Source organism: Copadichromis virginalis, linkage group LG11, assembly GCF_057382275.1.
Source record: "Copadichromis virginalis isolate Kocher_CV1m ecotype Utaka linkage group LG11, C_Virginalis_male_GT1.1, whole genome shotgun sequence".
Lineage (NCBI taxonomy): Eukaryota > Metazoa > Chordata > Actinopteri > Cichliformes > Cichlidae > Copadichromis > Copadichromis virginalis.
In genome coordinates this window covers 2,541,162-2,561,832 of record NC_140628.1, presented here as the reverse complement: position 1 = coordinate 2,561,832, position 20,671 = coordinate 2,541,162, and the positions used below count along the sequence as shown (strand labels likewise).

The following is a 20,671-nucleotide window of genomic DNA, read 5'->3' as shown; positions in this document are numbered from 1 at the left end:
AGAGATACTGTGGATACTGTTAGAGGACCCGAGCTTGAAGGATAAAGACCGCCCACAGAGGTGAGAGGGGATTTATTTATTTATTTATTTATTTTAAGAAGGCTCTGTCATCACAAGAGTTCAGACTGTGGGATGCATAACATTAGTTTTGAATTGGACCTCCTGGTTCTTTGTTCAGCTTTAATTTACAAGGTTTTAGAAAGAACACTATCAGAAATTGATTTAGAAGTAGCTTTTCCACTCAGTATGTAATAGTCACAATGGTGTGGTGTCTCTTTAATGTAACATAAGTCAAGGGTTTATGATGTCATTAGTGTGCGCCACTGCCCTCTCTGTGATTTATGGGAGCAACAGGCTTGCACACATCCTCCAACCACACACCCATATTTTGTTGTCAAACTCCATTGCAGTTTATTTCACACCTCAAACATTTAGTAAACAATTAAGCAAATAAAAGTAAACTGCAATAAATTACAGGTAGTAATAAAATAAACTACTAACTCTTTTTACGCTACGTCCACATCTACACGGGTATTTTTGAAAACGCAGCTGTTTCGTCCACACGTAAACGGTGTTTCGAATCACCGAAAACTGAGATTTTTTAAAACTCCTCTTTTACATTTATGTTTACAACATCAAAGGTATGTGCCTTTTTTCACGTCACGCTGTGCACCACGTTATTGTTTACATGAGATGAATTGCAGAATAGCAGATAGAGACGAAATACTGTTAATCTGACTGTCTGCAGGTTTTACACGCTTACATACACACGAAGTTACTGTCCCTCCATTTAGAAAGACAGAGGCGTCATGGTGTAGTTGTGTCCCCCCCCCGCTGTAACTTTACTGTATAAAGAGCTAACATCTCCAAAATGTCAGGAGCAGTTAGTCATTACAAGAAGTGTTTGTGAACTAAAAATCAAGAACGTGGGATCCTGTTTGTCCGTGATTTGAACAGCCCAGCACGTGCTGCTGATGCAGAGGAAACTAATCCTGCAGGGAGACCTACCTCGGCACTCGTGCAGGTGAAGCCAAAGGGCAGATTTGCTTCACCATATTTTCTAGTCTTTGGCTTAGAATGAAGTTGGTTTGGAAACATATTCAGCGATGCTTCATCTCCTGCTTTGCGTCTGTGTGGGCGCCCCGTCAAAAACCTGTCCATGTTAGCAGTGTCCAAGCATTTTTTTTCTTTTCATACCCCCCCGCCCACACCCACCCACCCACCCACCACACACACACACACACACACACACACACACACACACACACACACACACTGCAATGGCTGGGCCTCACACTTTGGGAACCTCTGGTATAACCAGTGACAGCAGTATCTCAGAGGATACTGCTCCATTGACGAGCCATTACTTCACAAAGAGGTACTTCCTTTTATGACATGTAGGTTGTTGAATATAGTACAGGTGTTCCTCTGCATCTTTAACAAGTCTGCCAAGTGGGGTTATTCAAAATAAGACCCAGCTTCAATACCACATGATCATTTTTTTACATTGAATTCACACTGTGCAGTGGCATTTTTGTCGAGCTCCTGCCCTGTTTTATTCATCAATTAACATTCAATAAACTCACAGACAAGGTAAAAGTTATGAACACATTTTGTTTTATTTTCTTTAAACTTGTGCATCAACTTCAAAGGGTAAACTGTGTGCACTGCATCTTGTTTTTATAACAGGTTCAAAATTATTTAGTTGTCTTTATAATTCTTCTAAATACATCTTTTCCTTTTTAAAACCATTTACACAGCTCAGCACTGGATTCTAGCAATCTATAATTAATCAGGGGTGAAGAATAAAAGAATCATCAATAATCTTCCTTTTTAGCCAACATTTTAATTTGCTCTTACCAACTACCATTCTTCTTCTGTGTGAAGTAAAAATATCTTTCTTTAAATATGATTCCTTTACATGATAAAAATAGTTTCTTTTTTTCTGCTTCTCCAAAATAATACAGTGTCACTGAAGCTTTACCATACTGCTCTGTGTCTCTGTTGGAGAGCATAATAATAATTAGTGCGAATCTGTTCCGTTGAGGATGGGTGCATGATGGGCTCTCAGGGGTCTAGATGTGTGTGTGTTTTGTGTTGGTTCTTTTCTAGTGTACAAAGCCTCCTGAACTACCAGCCGGGAGCTTCACCCCTTGGCCGTGGATGACACTCGTCTTAGTGTGGTTTGTGTTGGTAAAAATCATTACAAAATTTTGATACTTGTCATACAAAAACACTTTTTTCATAGAAATTGCATTTGCACAAGTAACTGTGGAGATTTGCTGTGAAAGGAAGAAAGCCACAAAAGTACAAAGTTAAAATGGAGGCCATGCCACTGACCAGTAAAATAAAATAAGAATAAAGTAAATAACACAAAAAACAAACAAACAAAAATGCAAAAAGTGTGTGTCCCCATACAGTGTTGAAATGAAGTGTGTTCACTGCAGCAATGAAAAATCAGTCCAAAGAGATATAAATAAAGATCTTTATAAAATAATAATTAATAAATAAAAACAATAAATATCTTGAATAAATAGAATTTATGTGTGGTGTGACTGCTGTGGATTTAGACTTGATGAGCCGTGCCTACACCTACCAGGGTTTCTTTTTATTGATGTTAGAGGTGTTTTCAGACAGTGAGTGGATGCCTCCAATGAAAACACGGCAGGTTCCACTCTAGTGGGAGCACACCACTGTGTGCTGTGTGACCATGGAAATTACAACCAAGCAAAAAAGAAAATATACAGGACAATATTTTACAGATACTGGGTCATCTAAATGAAACACCTCTACACCAGTAGAGAATAGACATCAAACTGAAAGTACATGGTTTGTCATTCTTACTACCCAAACTTACTAGAATATTATTATTATTATTATTATTATTATTATTATTATTATTATTATTATTATTATTTATTATTATGTTATACGGCTAATCACCTTTAGCCACAATTCAAGAAAAAAACGACACTTGTTTAGAACAGCAGCCTATGGTTTAAAGGCTGGTCGAATCAAAGGGAGCATGGGATGTTGGAAAACAAGTTACTCCACCTTCATAGAGTAGTTTCTGGAAAGGGACATAGAAAGCGCACTATACTGTATAACCTCTACTTCTGCAATTTCTCCATATAGTTTCTAAAAGTCACCTCCACCAGCAGATTAGAAAACAAAAGTGCTAGTACTCTGAAAAATAAATACATGATATCGCTTATTGCCTGATAGATGATATACAATAAAACCATTTTTTGTGTCAGTCGGTATTGTGACTAAGGAATGCCTCTGTGTACATTGTAATCTCGTCATGCTCTTGTCGGTTTGGGTTTCATTTAGCCTGTCAAATCTTATTCTACAAACTTAGTTCCTTGTTCACCTAGTTAACATCTCTATACTGGCTCACAATCTGTTATTGGTGTTGTTTAACCAGCCCATTTTGAGCTCTGTGGTGAAAGACTAAATAAGTAGCAGCTAAAGATGATAGGACCAGTTTTTTAAAGGATTCTTCTGTCCCCCTTCAGGTTAATTTCCAGACTCTTCTCAACATCTGGGTTTTGGAAGTCTGGACAAGCTGATAGTTTTCCGTCTTTCTGCCTTGCCAAGTTGGTAAGTGTAATGAGGTAACACGCTGAAATTTCACCCAGAATCAAGTTATTTCCACAGGAAATATTGTAGAATCTCTTATCCCTAGCTAATTATAAACAAACAAGAACAATATGTCGTCAATATATTGCAAAGCACTTCTGCTCTATCTTCAGAGTAATACAACTGCCAAATTTGCCCCCCGAGCAACACCCCTACCATTTACCCGCAACCTTTTTCCCAATGTCTCTGCACTCCGTCTCACTACCAGAAAAACGGTAAGAGATGGACTGAGATTCCCATTTTAGGCCATGGTCTCTTTGCCTGGCAGTCTGCGGTCGTTGAAGGTGTGCATGTTGATAACCTCTTCTGTTTTCACCATTATGGGTCGCTGGGGCTTGTGTTTGAGTCGGCGCTGGCACTTGAGGGAGACTTGCAGTTCTTCCACCATGGCACTGCAGAAAGACCTCTGCAAAAGAAGGAAAGAGAAAAAAGAAAGCAAAATGGGTTTCAGGGCACTTGCCTTATCCAAATGTAATGGTTAAAAGAACAAGGCTGTTTTCCCTGTGGGCAACCTCTTTTGTAGCCTCGTCCAATCACCAGACACCATCTCATCCCAAAGTTGTCATAAATGGTAAATGGTCTGTATTACTTAGTCCCTAAGGGCCCCAAAGCGCCTTACAATACATTCAGTCATCCACCTATTCGCACACACAGGTGACGGCAAGCTGCATTGTAGTCACAGCTGACACTGGCGCCACCGGGCCCTCTGACCACCACCAGTAGGTAACAGGTGAAGTGTCTTGCCCAAGGACACAACGACCAAGACTGTCTGAGTCGGGACTCAAACCAGCAACCTTCCGATTACAAGATGAACTGCCAACTCTTGAGCCACGATCGCCCCAAGGGTAAAATATATAGTGCAGAAGGCCTACAACATAAGGTATGCATGATGGGACCAAGGAAAAAATTGGAATGGAAAGGTGCAGGTACAATGGCATTTTTGGTAATGGAATTACTCAATACTCTGTCAGAGTACATTTGTTTAAAGATTTGAAGCTGTTGCAGCATATTCAAGGCTTTTTATGCATGGTGATAGATGCCGAAAAAAATTCAGCTTCTAATCTAAAAATAAACCAAATACATCACTGAAAAAGCATCTTCAGTCATAGATTGCATGTATGATTTAAGGTCTGTGATTTTTTATGTTGATTATATTTTTCTTTAATCTTTATATTTCCCACTCGCCCTATGGTTGGTCTCTGTTCTTCAAGTTTAGGTCCTCTACCACAGTACTTGGAACTGTGTTCTGGACAGAGAATTGGAATGGCCACAAATAATCATATGCTTAGTGAATATCTCAGGAAGCATAAACCAAAGAAGCAAGAGGAGCAAGAAGAGGAACCATCACAGAAGGACAGACCCCGCCAGGTAAGTACCACCGACAGATAAAAGAACTGGCTGACATAGACAAATCCTATCAGTGGCTGGACAAAGAGCTGGACTGAAAGACAGCACAGAAGCGCTAATGATGGCAGCACAGGAGCAAACCCTAAGCACAAGATCCATAGAGGCTGGGGTCTACCACACCACAAACTTTCCTTTTTGCTAAAGCATATAGTTAGGGCTGGACCAGGTGACCCTGAATCCTCCCTTAGTTATGCTGCAATAGACGTAGGCTGCCGGGGATTCCCATGATGCATTGGGTTTTTCCTTTCCAGTCACCTTTCTCACTCACTATGTGTTAATAGACCTCTCTGCATTGACTCGTACCTGTTATTAATCTCTGTCTCTCTTCCACAGCATGTCTTTATCCTGTCTTCCTTCTCTCACCCCAACAGGTCGCAGCAGATGGCCCCGCCCCTCCCTGAGCCTGGTTCTGCCGGAGGTTTCTTCCTATTAAAAGGGAGTTTTTCCTTCCCACTGTCGCCAAAGTGCTTGCTCATAGGGGCTCATATGATTGTTGGGTTGTTCTCTGTATCTATTATTGTAGGATCTACTGCACAATATAAAGCACCTTGAGGCGACTGTTGTTGTGTTTTGGCGCTGTGTAAATAAAATTGAATTGAATTGAATTGAATTGAATAAAGTCATCCCCACTCTCATTTGCCTTAACCAGACTGGTATTATTAAATGTAGACATTGTTGCACTAATACCCACAAGCTTTTCAATTTAATGCAGCTATCATTTATCAACAAATCTAACACCTTAATTTTACCATTAGGTGCAGAAAAAGTATTTTAAAGATTTCACTGGAAATTTCTCATGTTTCTCACACTTCGTAAATTTGGGTTTGGAAAATCCTTTATTTACTGTATTAAGGGACTCTATTCTACACCAACAGCCACAGTCACCACCAATGGGCTGATTCCATCAAGCTTCATATCCTCTTTATCCATATCTCTGCATTGTTCGTTGACCACTAGCAGCTGCACTAAGACAGAATGAAAAGATCAGAGGCAATCGGACAAATACATGAAACATGAACATGAAACGATTCTTTATTCATGAACATCATGTCCACATATTGTGATTACTGCCACTAGAATTGACATTGGCTCGGATGAATTTATCCTCAGCAACAGAGGGGACTCTTGGTCTTCCTTTCCTGGAGTGGGCCAGTTTCGTTGTTGATAGCTTTATAGTTTTTGCAACTGCACTTGGGCACACATTCAAAGTTTTAGCAGTTTTTTGGACTGACTGTATCCCGATGAAGGATTCCTGATGAAGGCATTTAGGGTCCTGCTGGTCTTGTATAGTTCTAGGCATTCCAGGATCCAGGTGTCGGGCATTGAGTCATAGGCCTTCTTGTAATCAATCCAGGCAGTGCACAGGTTGGTCAGCCTGGTCTTACAGTCTCGGGCAACTGTTCTGTCTACCAGTAGCTGGTGTTTGCCAATTCTTTTCTGTGCCCCGCTCATGTATTGAAAACCATGTGCCTGTTCATCTTAGCCGCTATGATGCCTGACAGTATCTTCCATGTGGTACTGAGGCAGGTTATTGGCCAGTAGTTGGATGGGACCGGTTCCTTAGGGGGGGTTCGGGACTGTCCAGTCTTCAGTTAGCCATTCTGGGTGTCTCTCATTGATTAGCAGCTGTGCTGCCAGATGCTCATGGAGTGCAGTCAGTTTGGTGCTGTTTAACTCTTCATATATGTGTGTGTGTGTGTGTGTGTGTGTGTGTGTGTGTGTGTGTGTGTGTGCGCGCATGTGTGTGTGTTTGTATAGATATTATTATATTTGCTATAGCTTTATTGTATTACCGTATATGTTTGCATGTATGTAAGTGTGTGGATATAACTGTTGTTGCTCTTACACCGAGGTTCCTTGTACATTATATGGACTACACTCACTCCTATATCCCCCGTGTTTGCATCATCTGTGTTCTTAAGTCGTCGTGTCCTTGTACTGGATATGACTCTTCTAAGTTGTTGTGCTGTTTTGTTTGTAAATAAAGTATTTAAAAAATACATAAAAAAAGAAACCAACATGATTCAAACCGCTTTATGGCACCATGTTATGCATGGTGGCCAACATCACAGTAAGAATTTTGGGTGAAAGTTAATTTGTTGTTATTAGTAATTATTAATAATTATTATAATTATTAGTATTAGTATTACCGTATATCAAAACTATAATCTTCAGTTGCTACTGGTTAGGTGAACCTATAAAAGAAAAAAAAACATTTTGGGTAAAAATACACAATCTGGTACTTAAACCACATGTTGGAGGGCAAACTCCCACCCTCAACAATCTTCTCTTCAATTATTGGTCATCACATTCATGATCCTGTTCCAGTTGAGACACCAACAGAAAGCATCTTGTACAGTCGTACCTAGGGATGGGTATCGAAACCCGGTTGTTGTTGAGAACCGGTTCCCACTGTTTCAATTCCTTGGAATTGTTTGCCATTTTTGCAAACGATTCCCTTATCGATTCCAGTCGCCCCGAATGACGTCACCACGTTGCGGAGCGTCATTTACCTGGCAGGAAACACGGCGCCTAACGCTCAAAACTTTGATTATACTTTACGAGAACGGATGACAACAGGGCGACTTGCAACACTTGCAAAGTAGATATTTCCTTTAAGCTAGGAAACACTACGAATATGCAAAAGCATTTGCTCACAAAACACGCGATGACCTTAAATGAATGTCGTGTTTTTAATTCTGCTCCGGACTCGTGAATCTCAACCCAGCAGCAGCGGTAACGTTTGCACGTCCTCTCCCGTTAATGCGGCAGGTAAATAATCAACTAACAGTGCATATTATGTTAGCGCGATCTGCCTTATTACAAAACCTGCCATTACTGTGCATTTAGTGACCATGATGAGACAGACAGAGTCTGGCTCTGATGGCTCAGATGCTGGCAGTTCTCGCTGCAGTCTGCCGGTAGCGTCTCCTTTCAGGCCAGGATAGACGAATGTCACCGAGCAGTGACTCAGTTTGTGGTCAAAGGCTTGAACCCGTTTGCCACAGCAGATGATTTTCAGTAAGTGAATGTGTTTAATTGTAGGCAGGGACATTACTGGATATTCTTGTGTAATTGCTACAGAATAATTTATGTTATACTTTGTTATTGCTACAGAAGAATATTTATTTTATTATTTTACATTTACAATATTTTTTCCTGGGGACCCTGTGACACCCCATTGAAGAGCCGTAGGCTGTGGATCTCTTAAGATCTCACTGTTGGGTTTGTAAGGCCATGTTACTCCTAAATTTCTATCTTGTTCAAAGAGAAGATATAAAACAAAGTTCTAAGCTAATCGACCTTAGTGTTCTCCTTTTTTAAAAATAATCGATAAGAGAATCGATAAAGAATCGAATCGTTAAACAGAATCGAAAATGGAATCGGAATCGTGAAAATCTTATCAATACCCATCCCTAGTCGTACCATTGAACAGGTTATGTGGGCATAATAAGAATAATGGGATGCTCATAATTTATTAACTCATTTGAGGTGCTGACTGCAAATGGGGATCAATTCTCACCTTAGTGTCTAAGTCCAAAAACGTTTTTTATTCTGTTGAATAAGAAACTGAAATACAACGTGCAACCATAAATAAAACCATTCATTCATGTTGGTTAAGTAACAGATACAGCAGATTAATAGACTGCTATTTATATTGCTTTTCTAGTCTTGCTGACCATTTAAAGCGCTTTCAACTACAAGACATATTTACATTCATACAATACATACATTTATATCTAACACTCACACACAGGAGTTGGTGATGGATCCACCAATCTTCTGATTGGCAGACAACCCAGAGCTGCCCAGTATTTACTTATCCCTATTTTACAGTGGTATGCAAAACTTTGGGTACCCCTCATGATTTTTCTTCATAAATAATTTTTTTGTTTGGATCAGCAATTTCATTTAAATTTATCATATACCAGATGAACACAATTATATTTGAGAAGTGAAATAATGTTATAGGATTTGCAGAAAGTGTGCAATAGTTACTTAAACTATATTAGGCAGGTGCATAAATTTGCATGACACCTCTTTTTAATAGTTTGAGCCCATAGAATCACGGTAAGGATGCCATGTTCACGTCAATTCCACCAATCAGAAACTGCAAGGCAAAAACCTCATGTGGCCCCAAGGGCGTAGATTTGGCGTGGACGGAAGGGACATTTCCCCACCAATATCCAGCGATTATTGAATTGTCCCCACCAATAATTTGATCTCTTCGAGTAAAGAAAAACAAGAAAAAAAACGATCTGTCAGCGTCTCGTTCACCCAGCGGAGCAGAAAGAGTTAAATTACGTTCTCTACTGGAGTCCTACGTCATGTGACAAATATGGCCAATGTGATTGGCTGAGCCTTTCAGGGAGCTCTGTTTAGTTTTAGCAGCGGCAAACCTGCGCTGCGAGGAGGAGAGGAGGACGGCAGCAAAGAGGAAGAAGCTGGATATAAGAAAGTGTTTTTCAAAGAAACCTGTGAGTCACTTAAAGCCAAGTTCACTCATAAAATGTGTCACAATAACGTTACAGGCTGTGCCAGGCTTTGGCCCACATCAGTCTAAAACTGTATGTAACCATGAATAACGTGTTTGGGAAACTAACTGCACAACAGGCAGCACTATTAGTTCTCTCAGTCTCAGAGCAGCATTTCTAATTTTGATTGAAACTGTCCGAGAAAACGGAGCCTCGAGCAGCCAGGATATTAGTTTATAGAGGCTGATAAAATAATATGTCTAACGTTAAAATGTTGGTGACACAATAATTTCATCCTAATGGTGCTGACATATTCATAGGGTTCATTTTTGAGACAAAATATCATGAGGTAGTCATGATATGCAAATATTCCAACCAACACAAAGCTCAGAGAGCAATGGTGACACAAGATCACAGGTGAAATTGGATGATGAGTTGTTGGTTCATGACTGTATTTGAAGCACGTGTGACTGCATGTATGTGGAATGTCTCACTGTTATTCATCAGGTGACAGAGGCAGCTCTGCCATGTTGTAGCTCAGACAGAGGTGAAGAGGTACGGAGCCCCGCAGGGGACATGGGAGAAAAAAAAATTAAGACTGACTTTTGCGAGATCTCGCAAAACAAACTCGGGATCTCGCAAAAGTTTTAGCCGCCAGTTTTTCGACCTCCCGCCAGCTCGAAGCCGACCGGGAGGTCGAGGCACGATGTGCCGGGAAAGCGGTGTTCTTCCCGGCTGTAGTAGGTCTCGACCTCCCGTTAGCTTCGAGCTAAGGGTGTCAGATCTCCAAAAACGTCAGAGCACTTTTGCAATATGTGATGTCTTGTAAACCGAGCAGGTATCTGACGTTTACACAACTACATTCACGCCTCAAAATATCTTAAAAGTGTATTTTGTGACCCAGAAAGAGTAATATTACAACTAAGTAGCTGCCGCCATTGTTGGAATTCAACTTTTGCTATTGCAAAATCTCGCAAAAGTCCGTCTTAATTTTTTTTTCTCCCATGTCCCCTGCGGGGCTCAGTAAAGAGGCGAGGTCACAGGTGACTGACTGATGATTCGGTGCTGTAGATTAACTAGTATTTATTATCATGACAGTTGTTAGGCTGCTGATGTAAATTGATTCATTAGTGTATATTTGACAAAGAATCTGAATTGACATGTCTCACTTTTTATATGGCACGAATCCATGTGTTACTTTATCAGGTGGCAATATGTCCTAGTGCAGTCAGAGGGGAAGAGCCAAAGGTGAGGCACATCAAGCACAGAATAATAATTGTAATGTGAGGATAAAACGCATTTTACTGAGGCTAAAAGAAGCTTCAGTGCTCTCAGAAGACTAAAAACATGGCTAAGGTCAACAATGACTCAAATGAGATTAAACAATACTGCTGTATGTCCACCAGGAGAGACTGGACAGCATAGATGTAAAACAAACATGCCAGCAGTTTATCTCAGTTAACGAAAATATTCATAGATTTAAATTTCTCTACAAACAGTTGGTCTGGTCACAGTATACTCAATGATGCTTTTAGTGTGCTCTGTAATGTCTGTTCTCTTACCATTGCTGGTATGGATTCCAAAAAAAAAAAAAAAAAAAAAAAGTGTGCGTATGTATGTACATATATGTACATGTGTGTGTAGATATATATGTATGTATATGTATGTGTGTTTGTTACTTGTAGTTATTACTGCCTGTTACCTGTGGTAATGCAATTTATAATTTATATATTCTGTATTCAGTTATGAAGGCTCTAATTGTTGTTTGCGAGCTGCCGTTTAGATGCTTGTATGTGCCCGGGGCTGTTGATGGGTCTGTATGCAATGATGGGCGTAGCTGCGGGAAGTTTGTTTTTTTTGTTGATGAGTGAGTATAGGGGTGGGATTTAATAAGTTTTCTTCGTCCCACTCCTTTTTCAGGCAATTTTTGTTTTTTGTTTTGTGCATTTTATGTTCAATATAGGTATTTGTTGTGCCTGAAAATGAACAAATAAATGAAATGAAATGAAATGAAATGAACGAGAGGAGAAGGCCTGTGTTTGGCTGCTTCACATAGTGGACATTGAGTTGTTGTGTGGGTCACCAGTAGTCCATGTCTGTTGCTGTAACAGTAGTTCATGCTTAGAATGAAAAAATCCCAGCTCACTGACTTGATCGGGGCAGTAGGGCCTAAAATGTTGCATCATTTTGCTGAGAGATCTTTTACTTTGTGGTCATCTTAGACGAGTAGTTTTATGGACAAAAACCAGCAGGTCATTCAGTGTTCCCTTAGTGCTAATGTGTCAGAGATGTTGGTGTAACTGAAGTAATGCTGTTAAGTCCTTAAAGTCATATTCTTTTATTGTCATGACTCTATTTTTATTTTTGTATGATACCTGATTTATAAATATGGCTGAAGTAAACTAAAGTTTAAAATACTTAGTCAGTCATTTGTTTAATAGTAATTTAACATTATATAATTCACATGTAAAACCATGAATTGTAATTTTAAATGGTTTAAAAGCAGGTAGAATAGCATATGTAGGCAAGTATATTTCTCCTTTTTTGTTTTTTTATCAAGAAGCAAAGACAAAAAGGGAAAAAAAAGAAACAGGGCAGGTTCGATGGTTGAATCGTCCGTCCACACCAATGCCAAAACCAAATCTACGCCCTTGTGTGGCCCTAAATTTACGACACATGGCGTAATCCAGTCACACGTCTCTAACTGGGCTGAAAAGTACAATTGTTGACGGAACTGGCTCTGATGCGTCGTGCTAGTGCTGCCATTATCAGGAGCTACAGCAGCCAATGGCTAACAATGATAAACAACGGAGGAAACCAGTCCGCTAAGTGAATTTCTGCCTTAGCGGATACACAAAGCTTGCGTTTTTGTGGTCTTCTTTTGCGGCTGGTTCACTGAATTGTAGAGCGCGGTGAAACTTGGAGTTTTTCGAATCTGTGAAAGCTTTGCCAACTACCCAGGTATACCTTTTGTTATTACATGAAGTCGGGAGAGATTGTGGCTTGGTTGTATGTGTTTAGCGGACTTTTGCACTTTACGTAACTGCTCTTTTAATCATTGCTTGTTCTCACTGTGTTTGTTGGTTGTAGAAATTGTTGATCTGAGCATTTAGCTGAGATACTAAGGTTTCTGTGGATACCACACATGTCGATATATGCATGAAAAAAGTCATGGAGGGTTGCATACCTCTTGAGACCCAATGCCGCTGAAGAAGCTTAGCACTTTATCTGACACACACACACACACGTACACACACGCATGCTCATTTTCATATATTAGTGAGACAATCTAATTGGCACAGTGATTTCCCTAGCTAAATGTAGATAAATGTAGTCAAGCTTTATTAATAATTAGTTATTGTAAGTGAAAATTAACCAGAATTTCATGAAATCTATTTTATTCCCCAAATGGCCCAAATTGGAGTAGCTGCTAATCTTTAGATTAGAATAAAATAGAAAGCCTTTATTCTTACAAGACATTCTTACAGGTTCAGGATTGCCACTCCTGCTTAGTGCATTAGCGCTATCTCCCAAAAATAGTTTAGATGAAAATGGGCTTGAATCAACTGGAATTGTATCAAGTGTGAAATGTAGTTGTCAAATTTCAGATCTCACAATATAATCTCCTTTTTACCTTTTAACATCCGGCCTTGCCTCTAACCTCTGGTAATATATATATTTTTTTTCTATGACATACTGTGAAAAGCATGTAATCTTTGCATTTCCTATAATGGTTTCCTATTGTCCTAAATAATTAAATGAGGCACCGTGGTGCGGTGGTTTGCACGTCACATCACAGCATGAGGGTCCCTGCTTTTAATCCTGTTTGTGGCCTTCCATGTGTGGAATTTTCATGTTCTCCTTCTGCCTGTGTGGGTTTCCTCTAGAAACTCTGGACTGTGGGAGTAAGCTGAAGACATGCAGGTTATGTTAACTGGTGATTCTAAATTGGCTGTGAATGAGAGGCACATAAGATACTTACAGTTCATAATTTAGAGCAAACATTGAGGTTAGCTATAAGTACCTTATAATCTCAAAGGCAAATGGGAACCATGAAGAGGCTTTGGGGAAAACTGCAACCATCACTTACCTGCAGAGAGTAAGCCAAGTCCTGAGAACTCAGTTGAATCTGAAGAACAAGGTCAAGGCAATCAACACTTCTCTTATTGGTCATTAGATATCCTGCGAGGATAGGTAAACAAGGAAGGTCTTTACCAGCATGGAGGGTTTCACCTGAAATCCTGCACCCTGAGAGGAGGTTGAAGACCCATGAGTATCAAAACCACTATCCAGGAAGGAACGGCAAAGATCCATGAGTACATCAGGAAGATGGCCACAACTGACCATGTGCTTAGTAAATACCTCAGGCAAAGCCAACCCAAGAAGGAAGAGGAGTAAGAAGAGAAACCATGATAGAAGGACAGGTCCCTGCGCAGCATATATCACCAGCAGATAGAAAAGCGGCTTATACGGAGAAATCCTACCGAAAGCTGGACTGAAAGACAGCACAGAGAGACTACTAATGGCAGCACAGGAACAAGCTCTCAGCATAAGATTGATAGACTCTGGGATCTACCACACCAGGCAAGACCTCATGTGGAGGCTGTGCAAAGATGCCTCTGAGATAATCCAGTACATAACAGCAGGGTGCAAGATGCCAGCAGGCAGGGCATACATGGAACGCCATAACCAGGTAGCTGGCATAGTATACAGGAACATCTTTTCTGAGTATGGCCTTTTGACCCAAGGTGAAAATGAGATATGCCCCCTAGAGTGGGTGAGACAGACCAGCGGAGGCCTTTGTGATACATGTAGCTATAATAAATGACAGCAACATCAGTAAGAAGGAACTCAAGAAGTACCAATAATGGCCAAGAGAGGAAGTTGGGAAGATGTGGAGGATGAAGGTAACAGTGGTCCCTGTGGTAATCGGAGCACTCAGGGCAGTAACCCCCAAACTGGGGGGAGGGGTTCAAGCAGATCCCAGGAACAACATGCAAGATCTCTATCCAGACCCAAGCTTGAAGGTTCATTAAATGACAGAAGTGTTATTACGCTTGACAAACCACTATAGCTGAAATGCTGCATAGCACTTGCTATCTCAGATGAAGTGCCTCTCCACATTAAAGGAATGGAAAGGTCATTAATCCAATGTTCAGAGCAGACATTGAAAACAAAAAAGAATATTTGATCTGTGTGGCTTATTTAGACCTGAGTAAGTAAATAATGGTTAATAAAACTGCAAATCATGAAGACATTTTCTGATGGATATTATTGTTTTTATCTCTCACTCTTGCCTCTGGTTTTGAAACAACCTGCTGATCAACTGGGAAAGTTTATATCTTCCCTTGTTTTAATTATTTGAATTTCATTTATATAGTGCCAAGTCACTACAGCAGGTGTCTCAAGGCTCTTTATATTGTAAGGTAAAGACCCTACAATAATACAAAGAAAACAGAAAAGCCCAACAATCATATGACCTCCTATGAGCAAGAGCTTTGGTGACAGTAGGAAGGAAAAACTCAATGTTCACAGGAAGAAACTTCCAGCAGAACCAGACTCAGAGAGGGCACGCCATCGGCCGTGACCGGTTGGGGTGAGGGGAGGAAGACTGGACAAAGACATGCTAGGAAAGAGAGATAGAGATGAATAATAGCTCATAATTAGATGCAGAGAAGTTTAAAAACACAAGTGAGTGAAAAAGGTGACTTTTAACTAATTTAGGAACAACAAGTAGGCCTGCAGAGCGAGAGCGAAGTGCTCTACTAGGGTGATATGGTACTACAAGGTCATTAAGATAAGATGGGGCCTGATTATTTAAGACCTTGTATGTGAGGAGCAGGATTTTGAATTCTGGATTTAACAGGAAGCCAAAACAGGAGAAATCTGCTCTCTCTTTCTAGTCCCTGTCAGGACTCTTGCTGCAGCATTTTGGATTAGCTGAAGGCTTTTCAGCGAGTTTTTAGGACTTCCTGATAATGAACAGTAGTCCAGCCTAAAACTATGAACTGATGCATTTGATGTGCAACTAATCCATGAACTAGTTTTTCGGCGTCACTCTGAGACAGGATGTTTCTAATGTTATTGATACTGTGCAGATGGAGGAAAACAGCCCTACATATGTGTTTATCGTACACATTGCAGAATCTTGGAGTTGTGTTTTGACCAGGACATGTCCTTCAAAGTGCTACTAGAGGCCAAGGTAATGCCATCGTGCATCTGGTTAGATACCATATTTACTACCTAGTTGGATACCAAACAGACCCCTGGGTCCACTGTTCAGGCTGCTAAACTAAACTCAGTCATATTCCAGAAGAGGTGGGGCCTGCAAGGCTACGCAGAGCTCCCATTGTTAAAAAAACAGCGTAGGCGGAGTAAACATCCAGAATGGACGAACTGTGCGAGTCCCCTCACCCACCGGCTCCATGACTCTGCAATGCCTACTGCAATTCCTGGGATCAGAGACTGGATTTTTTTAAACACAGGCCGATCCAGACTTTGTTCCACAGATCAATTGAGTCATTGTCATTTATATGTACCACACATTAGGCAGCACTAAAGAAGCTCTTTTCCCAAAGTTGATTAATATGCAAAATATTTTTTTCATTTTCAGATACAATTGTTCAATTAATGTTTGTGTTTCTCATATCCGAGAGTTTTGGTTATACTGAAGACAGTTTTCAGCCTTATTTCTATGATTTGTACTTTTGATTTCTACAATGCTAACACTATATTTGTTGTGAATCAGACCTTCCTAAAAAGCAACCTTTGTAATGTAATACATGTATACAGGTATGCACGTGTAGATCTACAGTGGGGCAAAAAAGTATTTAGTCAGCCACCGATTGTGCAAGTTCCCCCACTTAAAATGATGACAGAGGTCAGTAATTTGCACCAGAGGTACACTTCAACTGTGAGAGACAGAATGTGAAAACAAAATCCATGAATTCACATGGTAGGATTTGTAAAGAATTTATTCGTAAATCAGGGTGGAAAATAAGTATTTGGTCACCTCAAACAAGGAAAATCTCTGGCTCTCACAGACCTGTAACGTCTTCTGTAAGAAGCTTTTCTGTCCCCCACTCGTTACCTGTATGAATGGCACCTGTTTGAACTCATCATCTGTATAAAAGACACCTGTCCACAGCCTCAAACAGTCAGACTCCAAACTCCGCCATGGCCAAGACCAAAGAGCTTTCGAAGGACACCAGGAAAAGTATTGTAGACCTGCACCAGACTGGGAAGAGTGAATCTACAATAGGCAAGCAGCTTGGTGTGAAAAAATCAACTGTGGGAGCAATCATCAGAAAATGGAAGACATACAAGACCACTGATAATCTCCCTCCATCTGGGGCTCCACGCAAGATCTCATCCCGTGGGGTCAAAATGATCATGAGAACGGTGAGTAAAGATCCCAGAACCACACGGGGGGACCTGGTGAATGACCTGCAGAGAGCTGGGACCAAAGTAACAAAGGTCACCATCAGTAACACACTACAACGGCAGGGAATCAAATCCCGCAGTGCCAGACGTGTTCCGCTGCTGTAGCCAGTGCATGTCCAGGCCCGTCTGAAGTTTGCCAGAGAGCACATGGATGATACAGCAGAGGATTGGGAGAATGTCATGTGGTCAGATGAAACCAAAGTAGAACTTTTTGGTATAAACTCAACTCGTCGTGTTTGGAGGAAGAAGAATACTGAGTTGCATCCCAAGAACACCATACCTACTGTGAAGCATGGGGGTGGAAACATCATGCTATGGGGCTGTTTTTCTGCCAAGGGGACAGGACGACTGATCCGTGTTAAGGACAGAATGAATGGGGCCATGTATCGTGAGATTTTGAGCCAAAACCTCCTTCCATCAGTGAGAACTTTGAAGATGAAACGAGGCTGGGTCTTCCAACATGACAATGATCCAAAACACACCGCCCGGGCAACAACGGAGTGGCTCCGTAAGAAGCATTTGAAAGTCCTGGAGTGGCCTAGCCAGTCTCCAGACCTCAACCCCATAGAAAATCTGTGGCGGGAGTTGAAAGTCCGTGTTGCTCGGCGACAGCCCCAAAACATCACTGCTCTCGAGAAGATCTGCATGGAGGAATGGGCCAAAATACCAGCTACTGTGTGTGCAAACCTGGTAAAGACCTATAGTAAACGTTTGACCTCTGTTATTGCCAACAAAGGTTATGTTACAAAGTATTGAGTTGTATTTTTGTTATTGACCAAATACTTATTTTCCACCCTGGTTTACGAATAAATTCTTTACAAATCCTACCATGTGGATTCATGGATTTTTTTTTCACATTCTGTCTCTCACAGTTGAAGTGTACCTCTGGTGCAAATTACTGACCTCTGTCATCATTTTAGGTGGGGGAACTTGCACAATCGGTGGCTGACTAAATACTTTTTTGCCCCACTGTATATTTATGAGTGTGTGTGTGCGCCTGGTTTATAACATGGCCTCCTCACACACAGCTGGTGGTCCCTGCACCTCAGGTTAGTCTGCGGCAGCCACAGCAGCAGGAGGGAAGAGACGTAAAAGAGGGGGAAGCAGATGATAAGCTGAAGGAGGGACGGGACAGAGAATAAAGATGCAGGAGGAGGAGGAAAGGGAAGAAGGCGACAGCTATGGTAATCATGGAAATTTGACAGATTAACATGAAGATGACAAAGAAATACTCCATTGAGCACCTATGAGGCGTATGATTTAGTGCAAAATTGTGTGACCAAAATCTTTTCTTTTTTTGACAAAGTTGACTTGGGTTGAATCACCAAAAATATAATTTTTGGAAAACTGTTTTTAACTCACACAACTGCCATTAAACACATCACATCTTTTGTGGTTGTTACAGTCTTCTATTAAAGTAGGATTTTCAAGATGTTAATATCTCTTAATAACTCTTAGAAAAAACATAAAAATAATACGAGACATTTACTTTAAAGGAGGTTACACAGCCAACCCAAAAAGACTGACAGACTGATACAGAGATGCAGGGAGACACTGGAAAAGTCTTGTTAACACATGTTCTAGCAGAAATACTGCTGGTTAGCGTCTTCAAAAAGGAACAAACTGCAGCAGATCCAAAGCTGTTTCAGCTATTTGCTTCAAGTCTTTGAAAAATAAAAATACGTATTATGCTACCAGAAGTAGCTCTGGACCAGCAGAGCCCTTATGGTTTATTTTGTTTGGGAGATGGGTGAGTCAGACTCCAACCTAGCTGGCCATGCCGCATACACATGCTCAACCACATTGATGTAATTTTAACATAAGGAAGGAAAATATATTATATTACTTATCTACAACCGTTAAAGTGAGACTCCACTTTTAATGAGGGCGGAGCTTTTAATGCTGTGTTGAGATTTGAAATATATATTTTGAATCTTTGTTGATTATATTCTTTTATGTATGAAAGAAGGCCAGCTTTTTGTCTTTTTGGCCCTAAAGAATCCGAAAGAACCGGAATTAATAGCTGTTTGGAGTCTTTGTATTTCACTGTACTTTGTATTTCCTAGAACCACAGTAAGTAGCCCGAGCTACCATGCTATCTCCCTGTTCATTTGATGTCACATTTATATAGCACATTTAAAACAATAACTGTTGACCAAAGTGCTGTACATTTAAAATAATCAAATGAGACGGTCAGAAGCATATTTCCCAAATGTTTGGAGACCTTCTTTTTCACTATTTAGCCTTGTCACAAGTCGCCACATAGCTGCGAGGCATGAATGTACTAAAATAATGTAGAGAGCTGACAGACATACTAAAGAAATCTCATTGATTTGATAGATGAACTGAAATAAAATCTACACATATCTGTAGTTTGTAATAAAAGTATTAAAAATAACAAACATTTGACACACCTGCAAAGTTTAACACATTTTTATTCTAAAAGCACTCTTATATTATTAAAATCAGATCATTATTTTTTGTGGTAATCTCACAAATACATATATAGGGAAGTAACATGCCTATTTAATATCTACAGACACTGTTAAGCGGGTCTATGGCTTATCTCATTATTTAAATGACTAGCTGTTATTTTTTTTTCTCCTTTCTATGTTATAGAACAAAAGCAATTATAAAATGCAAATTGCAGGGTGTGCACTGTCAAGCATGTGAAACACAACAAAGAGATGCTTCGCACCACATTTTTCAACTTGACACTTTCAGCAACGTGGGAAGAAAACCGTTCCCATATTGTAAAAGTAGATGGTATTTATTTATATCAGGCGCAACGTAATAAAATATATGGTTGTTTTTCATAATGAAACAAGGTGGCTCGTTTTCACAGATTAGCCTGATAATAATTAGCACTGGACTGTGGAGCCACACGCTTTCATTTGAGATCAGGTTAGTTGTAATTTCAACCCATAAGAGAAAGTAAGAGACACAATCTAAATATTCTGAAATTACAATTTTTCTGTTACGTTTCCCAGACATGTTACAATTCTATAAGGGATGGATGGTAAACAAACCAAAGCTGTACAACTGAAACATAAGTTGCCAGTGATGTTCTCTAAAAGAAAACAGAACTCGGTTACTAGCCATAACACGCACACACACAAGCATTGTAGGTCAGTTACAATAAAAACACAATTTGATATAGTTTGTTTAATATCATGTTATATTCCATTAAAAATAATTGTATGCATTTAGGTTTCACTGGATAGCTCTTGACCTAACAATGTTAAACAATTTTATTTTAAGCAAGTGTTACTGTTTCGTCTAAATCGGTGTGTCAGACTCATTTTACAGCCACATACAGCCACACTTGCCAACGTTCAGGGCTCAGAATTAGGGAGACATTTAAAGGGTTTTTATATATATATATATATATATATATATATATATATATATATATGTATATATATATATATATATATATGTATATATATATATATATATGTATATATATATGTATGTATATATATATATATATATGTATATGTATATGTATATGTACATACATACATACATACATATATATATATGTATGTATGTATGTATGTTATATATATGTACACACAAAAAACTTTTTACAGTCTTTATTTATCAGATAAAATAAGTTGAATGTCACTGTTATTATTGTCCGGCCGCAAACAGCGGGGGTGTCCAAATTCAGAGGCAAAAGCAACTTTTCTGTCATTTAA

The 20,671-nt window shown here is 39.8% G+C and overlaps 1 protein-coding gene across 4 annotated transcripts in view; it reads right to left on the bottom strand.

The window, feature by feature from the left end:
- Positions 1-1,600: 1,600 nt before the first annotated feature.
- The window catches only part of grik2 (glutamate receptor, ionotropic, kainate 2), a 351,880-nt gene continuing 332,809 nt past the window's right edge, over positions 1,601-20,671 (bottom strand). For 3 of the 4 annotated variants that reach the window (XM_085472845.1, XM_085472846.1, XM_085472847.1), the window contains one exon: positions 1,601-4,048. In XM_085472845.1, coding sequence (XP_085328971.1) covers positions 3,795-4,048 — 254 coding nt within the window. In that variant the 3' untranslated portion in view covers positions 1,601-3,794. The remainder of the gene's footprint in view (positions 4,049-20,671) is intronic. The other variant, XM_085472848.1, reaches the window with a different exon arrangement.